This window comes from Anoplopoma fimbria, chromosome 20 (genome assembly GCF_027596085.1).
Source record: "Anoplopoma fimbria isolate UVic2021 breed Golden Eagle Sablefish chromosome 20, Afim_UVic_2022, whole genome shotgun sequence".
Lineage (NCBI taxonomy): Eukaryota > Metazoa > Chordata > Actinopteri > Perciformes > Anoplopomatidae > Anoplopoma > Anoplopoma fimbria.
Window position 1 is genome coordinate 15,223,315 of NC_072468.1, and position 22,096 is coordinate 15,245,410.

A 22,096-nucleotide genomic window follows, 5' to 3' on the forward strand; every position below is an offset into this window, starting at 1 on the left:
ATGCACAACCTGTGTATGACACCAGGGAAATCCCCTGTAGATGGGTACTGTGGGTTTTTACTGTGGCCCCTTGCATGGAGCAACCGCTGAGGGAAGAGTGTGTGGGGGGTTGGCTTAAATGTCAAAGGTAAAAGGTACCGGAGAAGAGCAGTGGAAACATGCAATAGACCCACTCAAAAAGGCTGATCTCAGAACAGTGGAGGGGGAACCCCAATTCTCTCTCTCCGTCTTTCTCCCAAACAGAACACAGACAAAAACATCACACTTAATGTTTATTTCCACAGGATTGGTGCTATCAACTGTGAAAAGCTAAATGGAAATGGCAATCAATAAAAAACTTTTGCTAATACTTAAAATGAAATAAAATCACCCATCACTGTCCTGTAACCTTTATCCGTTAATTACAACAGATCTGTGTTATTCAGTGATGTTGGGTCTGGAGCTGTGATCTGAATGGACTTTATGATATAAATGTGAATTTTGAAATGTGACTCTGATTGTCATGAGTAATTGTGTCACATTTTGAAGGTCACACATTATAATTTATGTTGCCACACATAGTAACCCTACAGTCATTTAAAGAACTACCTTTTACCCCACAGCATAGCTGTAGCCAGGATCTGGGGAATTTTGTCTAAGAAACTTTCTTTTTTTCCCCCTGTAACTTAAACTCCCTTCATTATGATGAAAATGTTGTAATTATGATGTAGAACACTGTCCAAGGAGTTTATAGTGATTCCAGACCTCGATTTATTTATTTAAAATGCTGCACCTTCCTAATTCAAAACAACACGATCAAATATAATCAATAAGAGAATACACACTTTCTTTATTTCGGCAATAATTCACCGACTTGTTGTAGGTGGGACAGTCACGGAGAACAGTGAGGAGGAACACAATGTGCTGTGGGTGCTGGTTGAGGTCGGAACCTATTCGTAGACGCACTGGGAAGAGAGTTGTTTACAAACAACAAATGTGTCAGAAAAACACGAAATCATTGCGGAAAATTTGCAAATGTGGCACATCGATAATTGAATCAACAACATAGAGGATCATAACAGTCTTTTAGGAATATAAATTACATCCTCGAGTGATATTTTCAGTGGTAAGTGTCGCCGTATGCACTTTCAGATTCGTTTATCTGGCTGACAGTCGTCGTCAGACTGGTGTTTCAAGCTTGTCTGGCTCAATCAGTGTGTTAGCTAAATGTAATAAGGCTTTAACATAACGTTGCCAGCTGTTGCCAAACTGTATGTGTGAAAGTTTCAAACCAGGTGTTAAAAAGAAAACCTGAGGAAATATTTCCAGTTATCTCACACTTAAGTTACCTGTTTCCTACTTGTGACATCAACAACAGAACAATATAGTGGGGTTCACAATAACCTTAGGAAAAGATTGCCTGAAAAGCTTAGTAGATATTGGTATCAGCTTCTAATATACATCAATTAACCCTCACTGACTAAACAGCAGGTTTATCATAAATCACTATTATAAACATTTACATGACACAGTGTTTTGTGGTCTATGGTTGCAACAAAAGATTATATTTTATTATTACCATTATTGATAAATCTGTCAACTATTTTCAATAAACTGATTGACAGTTGTGAGTTACAGTTCCCCAGTTATGTTTCTGCATTGAATTTATACTGTCAGTGTATCATGCAAGTTATACTTCAGTTACTCTTTTCACTGACGGATGTTGGCAAGAAAGAAAGGATTAGTCTTAAGGAGGTGCCAATTTTAGATGTGTGGGCATACTCGCATGTGTCACATAGTTTATTCATTTGATTTACGTATTTATTAAAATCATACTCTGCTGGTTTTTACAGTGTCTGCGGGGGCAGTGAGATAAAGCTGAGCAGGTGCAGTGTCTAAGTTACAAAGAGGTGTTGGCTGTGGGCAGGCAGCAGGACACATGGCAGAGGAAGGCAACAAGCTGACACTGAGGCGCCTGGAGGCACCGATCCACAAGTTCATTAAAGTTGCTCTACCCACGGACCTGGAGAGGCTGCAGAAACACCACAACAACATACTGAAGGTGACAGCTTAAATCTGGCCGGACACATGATCGCACTCTCACATCCACACTCTTAATAGCGGTCCACAGATGGATAACAGATAGTTTTTCCTTCATTTTCACAGTACCAACAAAGCCAGCAATGGGACCGGCTTCATCTGGAACATATCAATGCCAGCAGAACTGTTCAGGTATAAGATAACACTCTGTAAACTAAAGCATCTTTGTTTGTGTGTTATATTAAGTCAGAGCTTGGTAGACATGTGAAAGTCAGCATTGATTGGATGATGATTTGACTCAATGTCTCTCAGAATTCCTGAACAAGCATGATCCTGCAACTGTATAGTACATTTTTGTCTTAAATTGTCTGGAAACTTAGGAGCTCAGTTCTGGAGAAACTTGGCATTTCCTGATTTGTGGTGGTCAGTTTTCCAGTTTGAAGATCTAAAGTGAAAACTAGTGGCAAAACACAGAGTGGTGTCTTTATCCAGTTAAGGAGAGGACTGTCCAATGTTTTACAGTCTTCTTGAACTGATGCATGACGAGAGAAACAGAACCCTGCCACACCATAATGATCAAAGTAAATATTGCTTTGTTTTGGATCATCAGAAAAACAGCAGTTTGAAAAAAAACATCTCAACATTCTCACTCAACACAAGCTCCAAAGTACTTGCTGTTCCCCCACATATGACCCCTTCTTATTATGTGAACAGAACTCCCCTCTAAAGTCACATGATAACAACTAAAACCATCGCCATGACAACTGAGCCACTCGATTTGATGAGGAGGGCAAGATGTGGTTGAAGGCAACAGAATAAATCAGTCAAATCCGTTAATATAGAACTAGCTTGCCAGAAAAAACATATACATACATATGAAATACATAAAAAGACTGAATCGGTTGTTAATAACTAAATTTACTTTCTGTATAGAAATTCACTCTTAAAAATCAGGGCAAGAAAAGAGCTGTTTCCAAACCTCAAATGGACCATCCCTTGTGTGTGTGTAAGTATTTGCGGCCTTGTTCACATGGTGGGTGTGAAATGTCTCAGAGGATGTTGTTGCCTGGAAGCCACCATGTCTCAGAAGGTGAAATAACTCCAAACAGGCACAACCCATCCTCTCACCATTACCCTGCAAACTCCAGGGACACACACAGAGTGCTTTACCATGTCTTCATGGTGTTAATCCAGAGTAGGGGTTAGTCTACTCTGCCTCAGATGTGTGTGCATGTGTGCTTATATTCCATAGCATAGATAGATAGAATATCCACTACTGAGGATGTGTTTTGTTGGTCTGTCCGTGTGTTTGAGCCTCGTACACTCACGGTTAATTTGCAGGCTGACAGGTGTCTGCCCTGACTGTCTCTGTGTTAATTAGTGTGTTTTTCAGTTTTATGCACACAAGGACGAGTGTATGCATGTATGTTTATTCATGTTGTGTAATTAGCAGAATGTGTTATCGGCAGCGTGTTGACCCCCTGAGCCCCGGTCGGGCTGCGACCTGGAGGCCTGATGGCTGGGGTGTAATCCTCCTGTCACCCTCGGGGCACGGTGGGATGACGGGCCTTGTGGTCCCCCGCCTCATATCTGAACCCTATTAAGTCCACACCCTAACACACGCACACGCATTTCCCACCACTTGAACAGTTTATTGGGATGCTGATCCTTTCAGCATGAGCACTTCTTTCCAACTGGTGCAACTGGCAAAATGAACAAGAACTATTATTATTTTCTGAAGATTTAAAAGTTATGTTTTGAATTGTTTATTCATTTTATAGTTAAGGATGATTTATATATTATTTCTTCCTGTATGAATTGTTTACTTGTATTTTGATGTGGTTGCATAAATGAATATTATTTGGACGGCTTTTTTAACTTGTGTGTCTTGACTCATCAGTATCTTGTGTGTTATTGCAGTGAGTGCTAGATGTTACCATAGGTTTTCTTGTCCCTGGTCTGTCAGTGTGCTTTAATCAAGTCAAGCTTCCCAGTACGGTACATATTTATTCATTCTTTTTCTGTCCCTCTCCGAAAATGTTCAGACATCCCACTGCTTCTCTTCTGTCTCACTGCAGCAGTTGAGAGCTAATGTCAGAGAGATGGAGAAGCTGTGCTCACGGGTTCGTGCCGAAGACGCTGACGCTCTGGAAGCGCTTGTCAGGCCAGTCAGAGATCGGGCGTCAGCCGCCGCACGAGACTTCCTGCTTTTGCACTCTAACCCCGTGCCTCAGCCTGCGCCAGCAACACCACCTGCCGCTCAGCCATCCAGCTGTGTGTCCAGCAGTTGCCACGCTGATGACAATATGTGCGAGCAGCCAGTGTTTAGCAGGCAAATTCAGCTATATCTTCCAGAAATCCCCGCGGATGAGAGTGCAGCTGAGTCCTGGGACAACCTGGAAGAGGTATGAGGGCTTTGATACATGAGTTTGAGGTGTGCGTGTTTTCTGGGTATGCAAACAAATAGAACTTTAAGCATCATGAAATGTTTAACTGTAGTAAACAGCAAAACTATGCCCTGAAATCTTGACTAAAAGTAGCAAATCTGATATTTTGCAATATTGATGATTCTTAACTGTGTTTGTTTGGTTGGTTGGTTTTTTTATTTACACTTTTTCTATCTATTTGGGCTTTGTCATAGTAACTAATAGCTGCCATTGAAAATATTTCACCTTTTAAAAATAGGTAAAGGATATGCATAGAAAGAAGGGTTTCTTAAACAACAGCTGTAGAATACTGAAAGTTATGTAAGCCAGCATGCACAATAACCCTGAAACCAAAGCAGCTAAATGGAATTCAGCCATCATTCACATTATCTAAAATTGTGCTTTTCTTGCTGTGAGATTTTAAAAGGTTTTTTGTGAAAAAGGTTGAACTAAAACCAAAGCACTAAACACAAAGTACAAGAAAGTAGTTTTCATCCTTTGGCTGTACTAAACGTTGCTATGGTTACGTGGATTATTCATGGTAATTACAAGATCATCTAATCTAATGCCGCTGACCCCTCTTACTTGCTCTACTGTGATACATACAATACACACGAATATTAACGTTCATTACTTAATGTGACTGTCAATCCAAGACACTGACAGCTTGGACGTGCTGCAGCTGTAGATTTGTGTGATAAGCATCACAACGAAATAAATGAGGTGATTTTTTCTCTCTCAGGATCTGAAGGAACTGAGTGGTTTGGTGACGGAGTTCTCTCTGCTCGTCCATGTGAGTACGAACACACAACTCTACTGTGTACTTCCTGGCTGTTACATTCGTGTTTTCTCTATCTACATGTGTGCACAGCTACCCCTGTGAAAGAAAAACAATGTGGCAGAGGCAGTTTGCCTATAGCGTTTCTAGGAAGTGGTGCGTATTTGACCTGTGTGTGCTTGTGTTGCCTGGTAAAGCTCCTCTGAGAGGAGGTTACACAGATCGGCTCAGGACTACCGCTGGGGCCCCAGAGGCCCTTCACCAAGGCAGGAGGAGAGATTGAGAAGTAGACGATGGTGAGAGGGAGGATTTGGGGGAGGACACCGGGTTGTCCACAGGGGGAGAGGTGGGGAACAATGGATACATCGGAGCAGGTGGAGAACAGACGGCTCAGATTATCACTCTATCCAGAGGGATAGAGAAAGGGAAGCAGGGAGGCCGAGCGAAAGAGAGATTAACAGTGAAAGAGAAAGAGACAGAGAGTGAAGATGTAGTTAGGGTAAAAAAACAAAAAAACAGACAGAGGCGCGGGGGGAGGAGGGGTGGGGGGGCAGAAAGAGCATAGACATGTTGTTGTGGTGTCTCAAGGGTGAAAGACGCCGTTAGGGGAGTAATATTCCAGCTCTCAGCCACAGTGGAAATACTGAATGTGAGTGTGTGGTTGTGTCTGTACATGCGTCATGTTAGTGGCTGTTCCGGTGTCTGTGTCCTACCTGTATGTTTTTTTTCTTTGTGTGTCTTCTAGGACCGCACAGTTATGTGCTTAGCTTGCAGTTGTACTGTATAAAACTGACAAATACAGTCTTAAAAATGTAATAAATTACAATTGCTTATTCAATTTGATAAGAGGCTTGAAAGAAATCCTAATTCTTTCAATATATTGGAATAAATTACTATAGCTTGCAAAACAGAGGATATTAAAATATAAAAACAAAAACAATTAAGCAAAACATATATATATATATATTTTTTTTTTTCCTAGATGAATAAAGTTTTACCAAAACTGGAATAGATTCGTACAAGCACACATCAATTAATCAAAATATTATTTTAGCACCAACTTCCATCATGGAAAATTATTTAATTTGACAGTTTGTAGACTTCATATTAGAAGTCCATGAGATCATGAGGTAATATTAGATAAAATAATTTGACAAATAAAAAATTCTTAATAGATTCTTGCCAGGGTCAATTTAATGGTGCTTAAATAAAAATCAAATTATAAAATTTTCCTCATGAGATGTGAGTATGTCCAGTTGTCATGGATTTGTAGGTGTTAAAATGTACCCTTTTTCGAGCCATAGAATGGACCTTTGAATGAGACCATTTTGCCATCTAGTGTTTTCGAAGTCAAGAATATACTTTAATTTTCACATGTTCTCTTAATTTCCAACATATTCAAAATGTGTGACCACATTATTGGAAGGAAAATAAATCCGAAAAGGTTGTGATTGTCATCTTCTTTCTTTTTTCTATTATTATAATTTTTTATTAGATATATCTTTATTAGATAATAACAGGAAACGAAGGAGGGTGAGGTGCAGTAAAGGTACCTGACCGAACTCCAAACGGGACATTCCTCACCCTCAAGCCACGGGGGCTCCCTGCTTTAGTCATTTTTTTGACTCAAACGGGGGAATTGACTGCTTTGTCCTGTTTCATATAATAGCAAACTGAATGTCTCCAGGTTTGGTCTGTAGGCCAAAGAAAACAAAACATGTGAAGATGGCTCCTTGGACTTAGGGAAATTAAAATGGGAATGTTTCACTGTTTTATCAAGAACATGATCAGCAGATGAATTAATAATGAAAATAATTGTTAGTTACAGCTCGATTATCATCTTGGTGACACTGATGCTTTTAAGGGAGAAAGAATCAGGACAGAAAATGAGAGAGAAGAAGAAGATCTAATCGGTGAATCTGAGTAGTGAGGGGTTAAACTAACCATTTCAGTCAGAACCGGTTTAACGTCTTTGAAACCATTGCAAAGAAACAGGGAGCTTGTAAAGACAAACCAAGCTGAATCTGTAGAATAACTTTTAGCGAGGATGTGAAAGAGGGAGAAAAGGTGAGGAAGAGGAGGAGGAGCAGAAAAGTGCTCTAGTTGTTGTCTGGTCACTGTGTCCATCCAGCCCTCACATGGAGAGAGACAGCTGCCTCTCTGAATATTTCATGAGATCTACACAATACCACACACACACACGCACACACTCAACATGACCCCACCCCCAGTGAAATCTCCTTTGAATAAACCTACAACGTACACACACACACACACACACACACACACACACACACACACACACACACACACACACACACACACACACACACACACACACACACACACACACACACACACACACACACACACACACACACACACACTTCACGCCCTTCCTGTGTTAACTTGTGCTGGAGAGCAGAATTTGGAGAGATAAAAGAAAACTTAATACACAACAGGTGGTAGCTCTTTGTCACATGTGTGTGTATCTGTAGGTGAATGTGCTCACTGGAGTGTGTGTGTTAATATGTGTTTGTGTGTGTGCATCAGTCCCAGCAGGAGAAGATTGACAGCATAGAGGACAACGTCAACACAGCCGCTGCCAACGTGGAGGAGGGGACCAGGAGCCTGGGGAAGGTGTGTATCCATGTGTGTGTGTGTGCGTTTGCGATTGTGTGTGTCCTGATGATCTGATGCATGTGTGTGTATGTGTGTGTTTGTGTAGTGTTTGGGAGATGGGGAGATCGATGGCACTTTGCCTCCCAGCCATTCCACAGCATTTGTCCCTATTGATCCATTCGAATAGGGAGGAAAGCTGCAATTAAGGAAATAGAGAGAGGAGAGGGATCGAGAGGAGCGGAGGAGTGATAGAGAGGTAGAATGAGAGGGGTGACAAGAGAGGGCCTGTGCGTTTGTGTGTGTGTGTGTGTGTGTGTGTGTGTGTGTGTGTGTGTAGCATTAAGGAGGGGTTTGAATGACTGTTTAATAGTTTTTCAGGAGCAGCATTCGGCCTTCCAAAATCAATTCAGTACACAACACTCTGAGTGTTACTCCGAAGGACAACTCAGTGCCCTCCTTCACACATATTACGTACTTGAAATGTTGAACTTTTTGTCTGTAATACTCAGAATGAATCACCTGTTTTTGTTCATCTACAACACACGCACACACAAACACAAGTGCAAACAGATTTCTACCCAGGTTTGTGACATTTTCTAACCGTCCAACTGTCCACGGTGTCCATGAGCATCAATACACACTGAAATAAAACCAACCAAAACTTAGGATAAAACCATCTGCTAAAGTAATGTAATTTAATAACATTAGGTTTCGTCCTAAATGAAATGGTGTGGGCATCATTCCATTCACCTGCATTGTCTTTAGAAGGCAGCAGGAATTTCAGCATGACATATCAATATAAGCCAATAAAACCAAAATTGCATAGCTGGATACCAATAAAAGGTAAGTGAGAAAAGCTTTTTTGCAACAACTCTTTAACTGTTTGAACTTCAGTCCCAACATTTATGAAATAAATGCTACAAATAATTAAATATTCCTTTGAAATTATTATTTTAAATTGAATTCACCCAATTGGTGGCGCGAACAAATGTTGCCCTCTCTGTAAGGTTTCTGGTAGATGTAGTGGGCTGCACATTAGACGGGGAGGGGTGTGGAGAGATAAAGCAGATGACAGGGGTGTCAGATGTTTTAATGTGTTTGAAAGCTTATAATCTGTCATCAGGTCAAACAGCATTATACACACACACACACACACACACACACACACACACACACACACACACACACACACACACACACACACACACACACACACACACACACACACACACACACACACACACACACACACACACACACACACACACACACACACACACACACACTTCTAACATCCTCTACAACCTGTGCCCAGAGTCCTTTTAACTCAGCTCAGATGAAATTAAAATTCCCTCAACTGCCACAGGGATGGGGGGACAAGCAATGCTCGCTTTTGAACTAGATTAATTTAATAGTGAAGTGTTAATCAAGTGTGTGTCCCGTGTGTGTGTGTGTGTGTGTGTGTGTGTGTGTGTGTGTGTGTGTGTGTGTGTGTGTGTGTGTGTGTGTGTGTGTGTGTGTGTGTGTGTGTGTGTGTGTGTGTGTGTGTGTGTGTCATTAATTGTCATCAGCAAAGAGCACCTTCCACTCTGATGATAACAGCCGAAATAACACAAAGGCCACATCTCTCTGATTTCTCCTAAATGGAGATAATGAAAACTCTTTGATGCAGAAATGGAAATGTTGATTTACATTTACACATGCAGGCTTGTTTGTGGGTCGATGTGTGATCATGAAAGGACCGACACGTCCCAACTATTGCAGACTTGCTTGAAGCCACAAAGTGCTAATGCCTCAAAAGGTACGTGTATGTGGACGTTAAATTAAACTAGAACATATCTCTTCTCCCCGTCTCTCTAGGCGGTTGGCTACAAGTTGATGGTGTTGCCGGTTGCCGGGGCGTTGCTGGGTGGTGTGTTAGGAGGCCCACTCGGTCTGCTGGCTGGGTTCAAAGTCGCAGGGGTGGCTGCTGCTCTAGGAGGGGGGGCCCTTGGGTTCGCAGGCGGCAACCTGGTCCAGAAACACCGCAAAGCGCGAGTGGATCTACAGATGAAACAACTGACGGCACCGCCACCAGAACCAGAGTCAAACAAGGACAAATGACCCAAGCGCTCTGGTTCGGCGACTCCAGTTCTGCCTGACCAATCAGAAGCACAAACTAGAACTCAGGCGGTGTTGCGATGCCTTAAAGAGACTCAACATAAAATGTCACCAGGCTCTGCTGTCAACATGTAAAAGAATTCTGCAATAACAGCTTGATGTTCGGGTGTGAATGGTTTGTCTGTGAGGACATCCGACTCAGTTTATACACACAACTGACTTTTTTCAGTTGTTTTCACTACATATTTTAGAGTTCCGCTGTGTCAGTATGACATCACATCTCTTAACTAAAATAAATCTCTGTCATCAAATAAATTAAGTTCATTTAACACCTCAACCATTCGTACAAATGGCATCACTAAAGCCTCGGTTATCATTTCCGCAAGGATGTTGCCACACTCGCTACGCTTACGGATGTATCAAGCATAAATCATGCCTTTTATAAGGACACCGTTTATTCCTCAAGCTAGCATTTATATTTCATATTATTCTTTTTCATCAGTGATTGTCATCATGCCTCAATATTCCTTTGTGCAGAAAATAATGTCACAATGTGAACAGCTGCACTACTGATGATTACAATGATATATGGAGGGAAAAAAATGTGGTTTTACATTCATTTAAAGTGTTAAAGTGGATATGCTTCAATGTTTGCATAAATTATACTGTTTATAGATACTGACCTGCTTTTGCAACGTGTGAGAGCAAAACTGCACATAAAGCGCCAAAGTGCCACTGTCCAGATCACTTCAGGGACTGGAGTGAAACAACCTGCCATGTATTGATTATAGGGATGCTGGTTTTCTGTCAAATAAAATGTTTCGTTTCAAATATGTCATTCATTTGATAAATATCACAGAGTTCAGAGAGACTTACATACAAAGCATCAGACAACACAGTATCCTGTAAAATGTTTTTTAATTTACCTTTTTCATATTTTTACTCTTCTTCCCCTCTGAGATGACTGGTTAAGAAATGGCATCACGCTCTCCCCCCTGTTGCTCTCCTGTTTGTGGGCTGATATGTCACTATGCAGGCATCTGTTGGCCTCTATGGAAGGGCAGGGACGCACAGTACAACCGTAGCAATGGTTCCCCACACTCCTAATCTGGCTTCTGCATCTGGATTATTTCACACTCAGAGGATCTAAGGGAACTGGACTTGTACCAAAACCTCAAAGACATATAAAGAGACAAAACCAGTTTTAAAAGAAGTTGTATAAAGTGGCAGACTGTAAATTTCCACCGTTCATCGAATGGGTTTTCCCCTCTTGTCTCGGCTTTGGGAAGGACGCAGTTTTTTCTCCCCCAGCATGATGACACATTAGACAACAGGTAACAACAAAAACAACAGCCATTTCTTAAATTCATAATCATTTTAAAGTACATCATTGCAAAAACATTTTTTCCTCTATTTGATTTCTGGGAGCACAACTCAGAGGTGTTATGGCAAATACTGTGCCTTTAAAAAGGTATCCAGCCCCCTTTGACTTTTAATGTTTTACAGTAGTGGAGGTAATCAGCATTTTAGCAACTGAACAGAAAAGTAAGTCGTTCAGATTTCTTGGGCACAAAAAAACAAAACCCGATTGCACAAGACTTCATGTCCTTCAAGACAATACTTAAAATAGGCACCTTTGGCAACAGTTACAGCCTTAGGTATACTTCAATAGGCCTGTAACAGTTTTACACAACTGGAAACTAATTATTTCACATTCTTCTTTTTGATCCTGTGTAGATTTGGGGTTGTAGATATAAATCTATAGCTGTACGTTTTCACCAGGATTTCTCTGTACTTTGCTGCATAAATCTAACTTTCTACAGTCACAGGCCGCCCAGGGCCGGCTTCAGAGAAGCCTCCACCCAGCATGATGCTGCCACCACCAGGCTTCATGATAGGGATGATGCGTTTTTGGTGTTTAGCCGCTTCAGGCTCGTACTAAACACAGAATTTAGTATCATGGCAAAACGTCTCATTCGCTTTGACATTACAGTAATATTTGTTGATTTTTGAGAAAAATAAAATCCTAATTACATCCACTGTGATTCAGTGTTGTAAAACAGTGACGCATAAAAAGGTCTGAGGGGGCAATACTTTTTATAAGCACTGTAAGAGACATCATAATCTATAACCATTTAGTACCAGAGAGAGAAGGGGTGCATCTCAATAGGCTGGAGTAGCTCTGTCTCTTTATCTTCTCTGTCAAGCCATGGTTTGAAATCATGTGACCCTTTCCAAGCATTTAAAATTGTATTTTTCTGTTCCTTCAGAATGTGTTTGGAGAAGATATGGAGATAAAGCTACTTCAAACAGGTATATTGTTATAAGTTACAAATGTACAAATGAATTAGACTACAGTTGGTCATATTGAGATGCAGCCATGAGGTCAGTGAGACTAAACAACAAACTTCTCCTATCAGACAGGCTGAACTGGACTACCCACAGATAAGAACCTGACAACTGGAGTGAGGGAACTGCGCTGTTATTTTTCTCTACAAAAAGCCGGGTGATGTAAAAGAAAGAAATAAAATAAAGAAAACTCTGCATTTAATTTAGACCAACAATGAGACTCCCATGTAGCACAAACATATTTACAAGCTCCAAAAAATAAATGTAAAAACACTTCTTTTGATGTCCTAATGCCCCTAACACCTGCCCACACGCGTTTTCTTCTTTACCCCCCTTCCTTTTGATCCGAAATAAAAACTGTACGTGAAAGAGTTATGAAAATATAGGTTTTTCCAACATGGTTGTGTCGTGGACTGAACTCCTCCTGTTGTTTTTTTTCCTCCTCATTCTTCCTCTACATTCTCCTCCTCTTCTCTTTATCTCTCTCTTCAGTAAGGGTGTTGGGTGTTGCTGTTCTGTCCCGCGGCCTGTCCCAACCCTAACCCCCTCCCTGACCCTGGGGCATGGCATTGAGTCACAGGATCACTGGAAGGCTGTTGAGGTCACAGCTCGTCGCGGTCCCGGCTGAGGATGGTGTAGCGAGTCTCACTGGGCGCCAGCTTCTGGAACGAGCTCTCTGGAGGGCTGCTGGCCACTTCCCCTCCCGTCTCCTCCTGAGGGTTAAAGTCAGACCAAACGGTGTTCACATGACAAAGCAAAAACAACCTTCAGTGGCTCCATACTAGTGTGTGCTGACGCTGCTGTCTGACCTGTCCTGGCGTACTGTCCGTGGGATCAGGACCATGGTGAAACTCTCGGTGTAGCTTTCCAGAGTGAAGGTCCAGCACAAACTGTCTCAGCTTGCCAGGGATACTAGAAAAAAAAAACCCACAGAAACACAGGTGCTTGTTTATGCTGCTTGTTCATTAGCATATTTGATCTATGAGCAGTTTCATCCAGAAACTATTGTATTTCTACCAAACTACACCCGCAAACTGTATCACCCCGCAGAAGGAAGCGTGCATCTACTCATGGACAAGTGGCTTGTGGCAGCGCGAGATGTAAACATTAATGTCATCCTCCTCGGCTGAGCTGTAATGTTAGCTAGCTTAGAAATGCTAGGTGAGCTAGCAGTCAAGTGTAGATGCACGCTTTCTTCGCTGCTGCGATACAGTTGGCGGGTGTAGTCTGGTTGAAAGAAAATAGATCCTACATGAAACTCAGCACAACAAGGTCTGTGGATTATCTTGAGTAAACAGGTCATGACTTCTGCCGTAGAATTATTAAAATCTACTTTTTTGGCACCACAGGCCAAGTGCCGTATAATTCCATTATGTCTAAAGGAGAGCGAACATCTCCAAGGTCGATGTCTCGGCATCTCACACTAAACCAATCTACATCGATAAATAGAACGTCAGGTAAGAGGAAGAAAAATATGTCTTTTTGATTCGTGGGTGAACTGTCCTTTTAAGTATCTTGCCAGTCAGGAGGAGCCAAGGTACTAATCACCAAAACCGCAATTAACGGACAACCTACTCTGCCTTCTGAAGTTGGTCCGTAAGGTAAAAAGGATGTGACAGTGAGGGAGATGGACGATAGCATGTCATGGTGAGAGGATGGTGTCAGGTGTTCTAATGGAGAATGTTAACCTGGACGGCCACCTCTATGTAGATCTCTAGGCAGCTGTGAGCACCAGAATTGTCCTACTACTACTAAGATGTATGTATGCCAAATTATACCAATAAAATCAAATAAATAAATAAAAGCCATGATGATGACAGTGCGACGTGAATATTAAGCTCATTTAAGTTATCTATCTTTATGCGAGTAGATTTTCGTAACACACTTGAAAATCCAAATTCATTCAGACTGAGGCATTAGGATTCTTAGGTGTTATTGCTTTTCCCCCTTATGAAGAGATTCTGTACATGACTCGTACAGCAGGGCTGGACCGCTCATGAATTTCATTAGCACAAGAAAATTATGCTTACAAGAAAATCTCATATGTGCCTTTTAAAAGCCAGTCTGTTTGACGAAGGCATTCCAACACACAAAGTTCAGCAATAAAGTTGATATGAGACAAATCGGCTTGTGGCAGCAGCAGAGGACTTCAGCCCCTGCGGACGTGTCATGAAGCAGCATTAATCCATATCAACGCTGTCCTGTGAAGTGTGCTTATTAACGACAGGTCATGAGCTGCTGTCATATCACAGAGGCAGAGCAGGTCCCCAGTCACAGATAACCACGAGTGTCAGAGCAGCATGCAGACACACACGCAAACACCCACATATATGTATGTGTATATATATATATATATATATATAAAACATACACTGTGCTAATGCAATTACAAGCTGTGTGCCACATGCAGGGTTGATGTGATGTAATTAGGTTGTGGAGGGCTGGTCAGTCCTCGGGGCTTCTGTCTATCTGATCAAACTCTGATTGGGGACTCGGGGAGGCCGAGTGGTGGGGGGCAGAATAAATAAGATTAAATTAGATTAGACTGGATTAGTTTAGCACTTATTGCACGTGCCAAATCATGTCACATTAGCTCCGGTGTCCTGGCCCATTCATAAAGGACAGATTTTAGGAGGTGTGACATTTCTCTGTTGTTGAGTGCACAGTGGATTATGGTTTGTGTGTGTGTGTGTGTGTGTGTGTGTGTGTGTGTGTGTGTCTTTGTATGTGTAATGAATGAAATGTAATGGGATTAATTTAGGAAGATCTCGTTATGAACATTTTCATATACGGTATTAGTATCAGGCAATACCTGCTCAAAAATGTCCAAAAGATTGCTGAATACATCAGACTAATTTTGACATGTGGGTGATTCATTTGTTAATTACAGCTGCATTTGTGTTAATTTTTCGCCTATATTTGGCAATTTATTTTTCCATGAAAAAAAAAATCACCAGACCCTATTTTGAAAAAACATTTTCTAAATGTTTAAAGGGAGATGCAAACTACTAAAATGTGTTGTTATTGTTTGAAATGACAACACAATTAAATAATTTATCAGACAGTGATAATATTGTGCATATTTAAGGACTATAATGCTGCACACAATCAGTTCATTTTAAAGAGAAAGTGAAAGGTGGTACTCACTTGAGGTCTTTAAAGTCGGGATAGACATACATGTGTCTGAATGAGTCTATAGCAATGACGGGACAGTCAGCAGGAGTTTTCTGTATATGGAGCAGAGGATGCCGGAACTTCTCGCAGTCGGCGTGCAGGAAGTTTATAGACCCTGAAGAGGAGACACAAATGTCATGAGCACCACTTCTGTACACAAGGCTGTTTGGCTCCGGAGAATGATATGAACAAAATGCCACACACAGACAGCCTCACCTTTCTCACTGATGAGCTGGCGAGCCACTTCATGCCGGAACTTCTCTAAACTCTCTGCGTCTTCTTTAACGTGGAATAAGATGAGGAAAGGGATTCCTTCTTCAGTCAGCTCCTGGAAAACACAAATGAAAAAAAACACACACACACAAAGTGTCAAAGACAGATGGAGTCAGGGACTTTCCATGGCTCAGCAGATGGACTACCCACACGGACTCCATAAATACCCTCCAGGCTGTTTTTTTGTGTGTATAATCCTTATGTACATCTAGATATCCAAATTTACACACCTAATATCAGATAAAAAAAGAAAAGGTCAAGCAGACAATGCTCTATTTAAAAAAGCAAGTTACAAACCTCTCCATTCTCAAAGGTGATCTCCCTGACCAGAGGCACACACTTGTCCTGGGCCCAAGCGTAGGTCAGGTCAAAATTGCCGAGTGAGCCGAGGTAGACCATGTCAGGGGCGCTCTCCCCTACAGGCTTGTAGATTATATTGTCTCCACTGAAGCGCTCGGTCTCAGATACGGCTCTATAAGAGTACAACAGATCAGAAAATTTAAAGATAAATAGAAATTGAAGAATTAAATCAAAGCCTAATAGAAAGATGATCTCACCCAAAGGCAGCCAAGAACGTGCAGTCATCACGAAGGATGTTGGCAACTTTCTCATAAGTGTGGTAGCTATCTGAGTCCCTTTTCTCGAAGTAAGCTATGATGTTTCTCTTGCTCCTCTGTTGAATAGGATAGTCATAAAAAGGTGAAAAGAAAATATATTATTATTGTTATTATGAATGTGGAAATTTGTAGACACGGTGTGTGTGTGTGTGTGTGTGTGTGTGTGTGTGTGTGTGTGTGTGTGTGTGTGTGTGTGTGTGAGTGTGTGTGAGAGTGTGTTTGCCACTCACATCCAGAGTATTGACCTCCTCCATTGAGCCTAGCTCTTTCACTGGGTCGACCTGCTGCTGGCGGATGAACTCAGCGATGGCCGCCACCGACCTCTGACCCCTGTACTCCCTCTTCATCATCATCCCATTGCGGAACAACTTCAATGTTGGATACTTGGTGATGCGGTACCGCTGGGCTATGTCCGCTACACAGCGAGGCAGGGGAGAAGTTAAGTCAAGAAGGACTAATCAATTGATGTAGAGGAGGAAGCTGAGTAAAAACACATGGGGATGGGTGGATGAGGAGCGGAGCAGTGACAGAGACGGCAGTTAAACCTCAGTCTGAAAACACTGCCTTCAGTCAGCTCTGGGCTCTGATCTCGTACATGAAAGCTGCCCCCTGCCAAGAGTAAATACTCTCTCTACACACACTGAATGAGAGCGTGTGTGTATGTGTGCGCGTGTGGCAGGTGTCAATCTCCCTGCGGGGTGTCTCTAAGCCTCCCGTCTTCACAGGAAGCAGCAGTTTTGTCATTAGTCTTCAAACAGTTTGCAGGTCATCAATAATTCTCTTTAATTTGCTTTATCTCAAAAGGCTGAGGCTGGCGGTTTATGTTTCAGTGCTTTGGTGTCCAGGGTATCTATGTGTACATATATGCATCAAATATAGTGTGTGTGCAATGTGTATGTTTGTTCCCCATAAACAACCAAAAACCAGGACCCATACATTACTAATAATTCTAATCATAATATGGACTACATATTAATCATCTTAGTAAGAAATTATTTTTAAAAATTCAGATAAAAAGGTTCAAAATCACTTAAATCAGTTCATTTGTCTTTGTTTCACATTGTTATAAAATAAATACTTGGCTTTTCATCAAATGAATAAATGGTATGGCTTTGTTAACGTGTAGCGCATTTTGTCATTATTTTCATGTTATAGGTTACAGAAATTTTTTTTTTTATCAATGAGTGTTACATGTTTAAATGTTAATTGCATCTGTACGTTGTCTGGCACTTCTCTTGACAATTTTTAAGAACATTATAAATGAATAAAAATGTAATTAACACTCACAATGTTGGTCACAGTCGACACGGGCAAACACCACCTGCTTGGTTTCAGGGAACTCCTCCCTCGCTATGTTCGATGCCTCCTCAAAAATTGGATGGAGCATCTGACTGAACCTGCACCTGTAGCGGGGCAGGAGAAGTGGAGTGAGGCCAACACAATTTCCATCATTTGAAAGTAAATTATATAGATTTTTTCAGATCCATAGGACTTAATGTTGCCGTATTTGACTATGTTGCAAATGATTTTTGCCTTTGACAGTCCATCAATGAATTAGACCAAAAGAGAATAAAACGGACACACTATGCAGTAAATCAACAAAATCTCTACTGCCGATGACAGTAATCTAATTATACCATGTGGAATTCAAAGGAGAAGTCATCATCATGAGCAAAAGTCATTTGAACATCCATGACATATAATGACGGTGGGAGAGAGAGAAAAGACACACTTACCAGTCGGCGTAAAAATTGACTAATGCCACCCCAGCATTATCTGCAAGGAAACAGGAACCAAATATAAGCCTCTGTACGTTACTAAATACACTCTTAAATGTATATTTTTTTTGTAAAACTTATTATGGTGATTAGGCTAATCAATCTTAAACCCCTTAGCTTTCTGTCGATGAAAAAAATAAAATAAACAGGAGGTTTAAAAAGGTTTAAATGGTGCCATCCATCAGTCTCTTTTGCTCTCCACATAGCATCCAATACCAAAATCTTGTCCTGTTGCCTACAGAGACCTACAGCCTAACCAAGGGGACTGAAAACATGACGTCTTTGGCAGACAAAACAAAGTTAGAAAAATGAATACCTCTTGAAGACAAGGGAAGAAAAATAGTGGATATGAATGAGTATTAAATGAATAGACACTTTGGGAAATAACCTTTGTTTCCTTGCCAAGAACTAGACACAAGGGAAAAGCATACAAGAGAATAAGCTGATTCTCCCTGTTCCCTGTCTTTATGGCAAGCTAAAGCTAAGTTGATACACTTGCCATAGCGAAGAAGGCGCGCACGCCAGAAAATGACATTATCACAGCCAGCGTGTGGGGCGGAGAACCTTCGCAAGTGTCCACAGCAAGAGGGCCAATTGGCTTTTAAATGCTTTAGAAACAGATGGTCTTAAAAATCTTCATTTGGGTTTAATTTTTGCCAGCAAAATCAAATAGTTTACAGGATATTCAACCTTTGTTTTCTTATAATGCATGTAATACTTGACTACTTTCTTTACAGGGTTTTTATAAAGGCAATAAAGCAATCCATGAATATGAGTTTACAGATAATTATAATCCCTCCTCGACATTGTGGAAGTCAGTTTATGGCTTTTTGCCAGTTACACCTACAGTCTCTGGGTGTATCTATGGGTTACACTTGTTGTCTTTTTTAATTCTTCACAGTAGATTTTGGTTGTAGGCCCTCTGACATTTCGAGAGAATAACGCAGCGCACAGCACATAGAGTATAAGCGTATCCGTAGATACTCTGCGGAGGCGCATGCTGCGGCACCAAGCGTGAGTATAAACAAAGCTTTAGTCAAAGAGCTGTTGGCTATAGCTTCATACTGAATAAACAGACATGAGAGATCATCCAATGCTCACCAAGAAAGTAAATGGGCATATTTTCTCAAAGGTCAAACTATTCATTTAGGACACTTTTGAAAGTGGGATCACTTACTTAGGACGTCATCAATGTTGCCTGAATCCAGACTGGTTATTTCTGCTTGCCCGGGAGTAGAAAGGCCCATCACCTACAGAAACAGGAAGAGAAAGACCAGCAATTAAGACATACAAACACATGCATGCTGGTTAAGACAACTGTGTGGTTGAGGGGAGAAAATGTTCTGAAGACAGTTGATTCCCAACTAAAAATTCACCGACTACAAAAACGTTTAAGTCGAGATGAAATAAAAAAATTACCTTTTAACCCTTTAAGTTGAGATCGCTGGTCATATTGTGCACACATTTAAAAATATATGCTTAAAAATGTACAAACATGAAAAATTGAATTGAATCATCTTCCTATTAAACAAAATAGGAAGTTTGCTTATGTAAGCTAGTACCAACAAATTAACCATTGATTTGTTTACACATTTTCTCTGACAACTTGCCTGTTAGAGAACATGAGCTCAGTAGAATTACACTTATTTTGTTAGGAAACTAATCCTACAGACGTCATTTTTTCTTTTATGTACATCCCTCAACAAAAAAAAAAAAAAAAAAAAGACTACGGTGAAAGTATATTGTAAAAACAGGGGATTTTTGAATAACATCTCTGATAGCAAATTTATATAAATATTTCCGTATGAAAGAGATCACCACAGAGAAATTTTAGGGGCTAAAATGACATTCACTCAAGGGTGAAATGAGGGAAAGAACAACAATGTTGTTGAGATGCTGACTGCCAAATTAGAACACAGAGATGCAAATAAAAAAGGCATTTGTATCCTGAATAAAGGTTTTTTTTTTAAAGGGCCTATGTTTAACAATGCCAACATCATGAAAGAAGCCCAAAAGAAAACTATACTATCAAAACTTTTAGTATTTTAATAAATAATATAATGGAGGCAAAAGTGCAATCCCATATGTTTCTGCATTATCATGACACCCAATGAACCTATTTAACTTTAGCCACTGTAGTAAAGACTTCTACAAAATTGAAATGCTTTAAATGTATGCCTGTACTATATCTTTATCTGCCGTTTGATCTATGCTAACTAAAGATCCTCTTCAAACAGGATATATGACGTTGGTCCTCTTCCTTGAGGCTGTGACAAACACAAATATCAATACGGATTTGAGGACAGGCAGCAACTTTTCTAACAGTAAAATAACCAGAACTTGCAGTATTACATTCTTTGTTGGATTACCCTAAACATGTAACTGAACTTTTGACACACATAAACCAATAGCCGGAGTTTAACGGTTACTGTCCTTCCCTTGGTTTAGTGTTGTTAGAGTTAGTGTTTCCTCATGTAAAATGAGGGTTAATTTCGATTTCTTTTGTCAATTATGTCTGAGATTCAATGATTAATAATCTAGTCTTCGAAATGTCAAAATAGAAAAAAAAAGAAAGGGAAAAAAAGGCCCAACATATTTGTCAGGGCCATCTGTGACATCTTAAAAAAAACAAAAGATAGATATAGATACAAAGAGCCGCAGCATATCTTCACATTGAGAAGATGTGACCAGTGACTGTTTAGCATGTATGTGTGTCTGCAATGACTCAATTATCAAAATAGTTGATGCTTATATTTCTGTTGATCGACTAATCATTTAATAGATACAATTTCAGCATTATAGAAAATATTTCCTGGTTTCCTTCTGTAAGTTAATCAGTATCAACGTTTTAAAAACAATGACTGTGTCTTTTAAACATATAGGCTGCGTGCTGACACGAAATGCAACAGTTGCTGTGGTCAGACCGACGAAGACACTTCTCTGCAACTCGGAGAGAAGTTTTAAGTTTTCATTTCAGGCCCAACATTCTCGCCAGAGCGGAACAGCCTCACTGTGTCTAGTTCCGGGTTGTCAGCCAATAAGAATGAGCCACAACAGAGGAACTCTCCAACCGGCGAGCAGCATTCAGAGAGAAGTACAGTCCTTGACAGTCAGACAGTAAACGTGTGCATCCGAACAGATAACACATATAAAGCCTGATTCACCACCACAGGCCAACGCAATGCAATAAACACAACTCATAAACTAACCATGCTAGCCTTTAGCAACCATCTCCCTGCTGTCAATACGTGGGACCAGCTAAGGCTAGCTCGAGGCTTCACTTCTCCTCAACAAAGTTATTAAGAGTCCAACATACGCCCATGTCTTGTGATTGGATTGTACAGTATGTTATATATATATAGCGTTATATATATAGGGATATTGGCTTGTAACTACAGCTACCGACCGGCTAAGTTGACATTGCAGCTGCATAACTTAATTAGTTAATGGAGCCGTTTGGTTAAACCCACTCAACAGGCCTCCTAAGTCAACCTGATACATAGCATCACCTGCAGCCGCCTTAGCCACTTCAAAAGTCCCGTCACATGCCAGAAGAGGCTCATCGCTTAGCTAGCAGCTAGCTATGCTAACAGGCAGTCCTGAGCTAGCTCCACGTTAGCATGCGCTCCTAGCCGCAGTCAACGCACGCTCCAGGGCTGAGCTACGTTTTCTTACCAGCAGCACGACTGTGACGAAGCGGATATCGAGACAGGGAGGTACGGCTAGCAGTTTCATTGTACAGTGGGGATATTGGAGGTGGTGGTGTTGAATCTTCCCAGCTCGTCTCGACGCCGCTCTGGACTGTAGCAGGAAACCGACGGCGAGCAGATCTCACGGTGACCACGGAAACGCGAGGACACTTCCTGGTATTCTCGCGTGGCTTTGTGGGTGATGTAGTTTTCGGAGCAGGGGGAAAGGCTGACCTGGCTGAGGGGCCGAACTACAATCATGGCGGCGCAT

The 22,096-nt window shown here is 41.0% G+C and overlaps 2 protein-coding genes across 2 annotated transcripts; one reads left to right on the forward strand and one right to left on the reverse strand.

Annotated features, from left to right (window-relative positions):
- Nucleotides 1-937: 937 nt before the first annotated feature.
- Nucleotides 938-10,776, forward strand: stx17 (syntaxin 17). The gene is made up of 7 exons (XM_054621742.1): nt 938-1,105; nt 1,833-2,041; nt 2,146-2,211; nt 4,098-4,424; nt 5,188-5,238; nt 7,777-7,863; nt 9,706-10,776. Exons 2-7 carry the CDS (start codon nt 1,919-1,921, stop codon nt 9,946-9,948), a joined length of 897 nt encoding a protein of 298 aa, XP_054477717.1. The 5' UTR covers nt 938-1,105; nt 1,833-1,918; the 3' UTR covers nt 9,949-10,776.
- A 67-nt stretch (nt 10,777-10,843) lies between these two features.
- erp44 (endoplasmic reticulum protein 44) lies at nt 10,844-21,985 on the reverse strand. The gene is made up of 11 exons (XM_054621741.1): nt 21,812-21,985; nt 19,314-19,386; nt 18,095-18,134; nt 17,646-17,761; nt 16,589-16,773; nt 16,299-16,414; nt 16,039-16,213; nt 15,685-15,796; nt 15,442-15,583; nt 13,104-13,206; nt 10,844-13,007 (listed from the first exon to the last, which is right to left on the reverse strand). Exons 1-11 carry the CDS (start codon nt 21,869-21,871, stop codon nt 12,897-12,899), a joined length of 1,233 nt encoding a protein of 410 aa, XP_054477716.1. The 5' UTR covers nt 21,872-21,985; the 3' UTR covers nt 10,844-12,896.
- Between the last annotated feature and the right edge of the window lie 111 nt (nt 21,986-22,096).

Bases quoted from the DNA above. Each gene is read 5' to 3' on its own strand.
- erp44 (XM_054621741.1), bottom strand. From the start codon at position 21,871: ATGAAACTGCTAGCCGTACCTCCCTGTCTCGATATCCGCTTCGTCACA. The intron at 19,387-21,811 runs GTAAGAAAACGT...CTGTTTCTGTAG, and splicing joins TCGTCACAGTCGTGCTGCTG to GTGATGGGCCTTTCTACTCC. The intron at 13,207-15,441 runs GTGAGTACCACC...TTTTTTTTCTAG, and splicing joins CCCGACTTTAAAGACCTCAA to TATCCCTGGCAAGCTGAGAC.
- stx17 (XM_054621742.1), top strand. From the start codon at position 1,919: ATGGCAGAGGAAGGCAACAAGCTGACACTGAGGCGCCTGGAGGCACCG. The intron at 5,239-7,776 runs GTGAGTACGAAC...TGTGTGCATCAG, and splicing joins AGTTCTCTCTGCTCGTCCAT to TCCCAGCAGGAGAAGATTGA. The intron at 7,864-9,705 runs GTGTGTATCCAT...CCGTCTCTCTAG, and splicing joins GGACCAGGAGCCTGGGGAAG to GCGGTTGGCTACAAGTTGAT.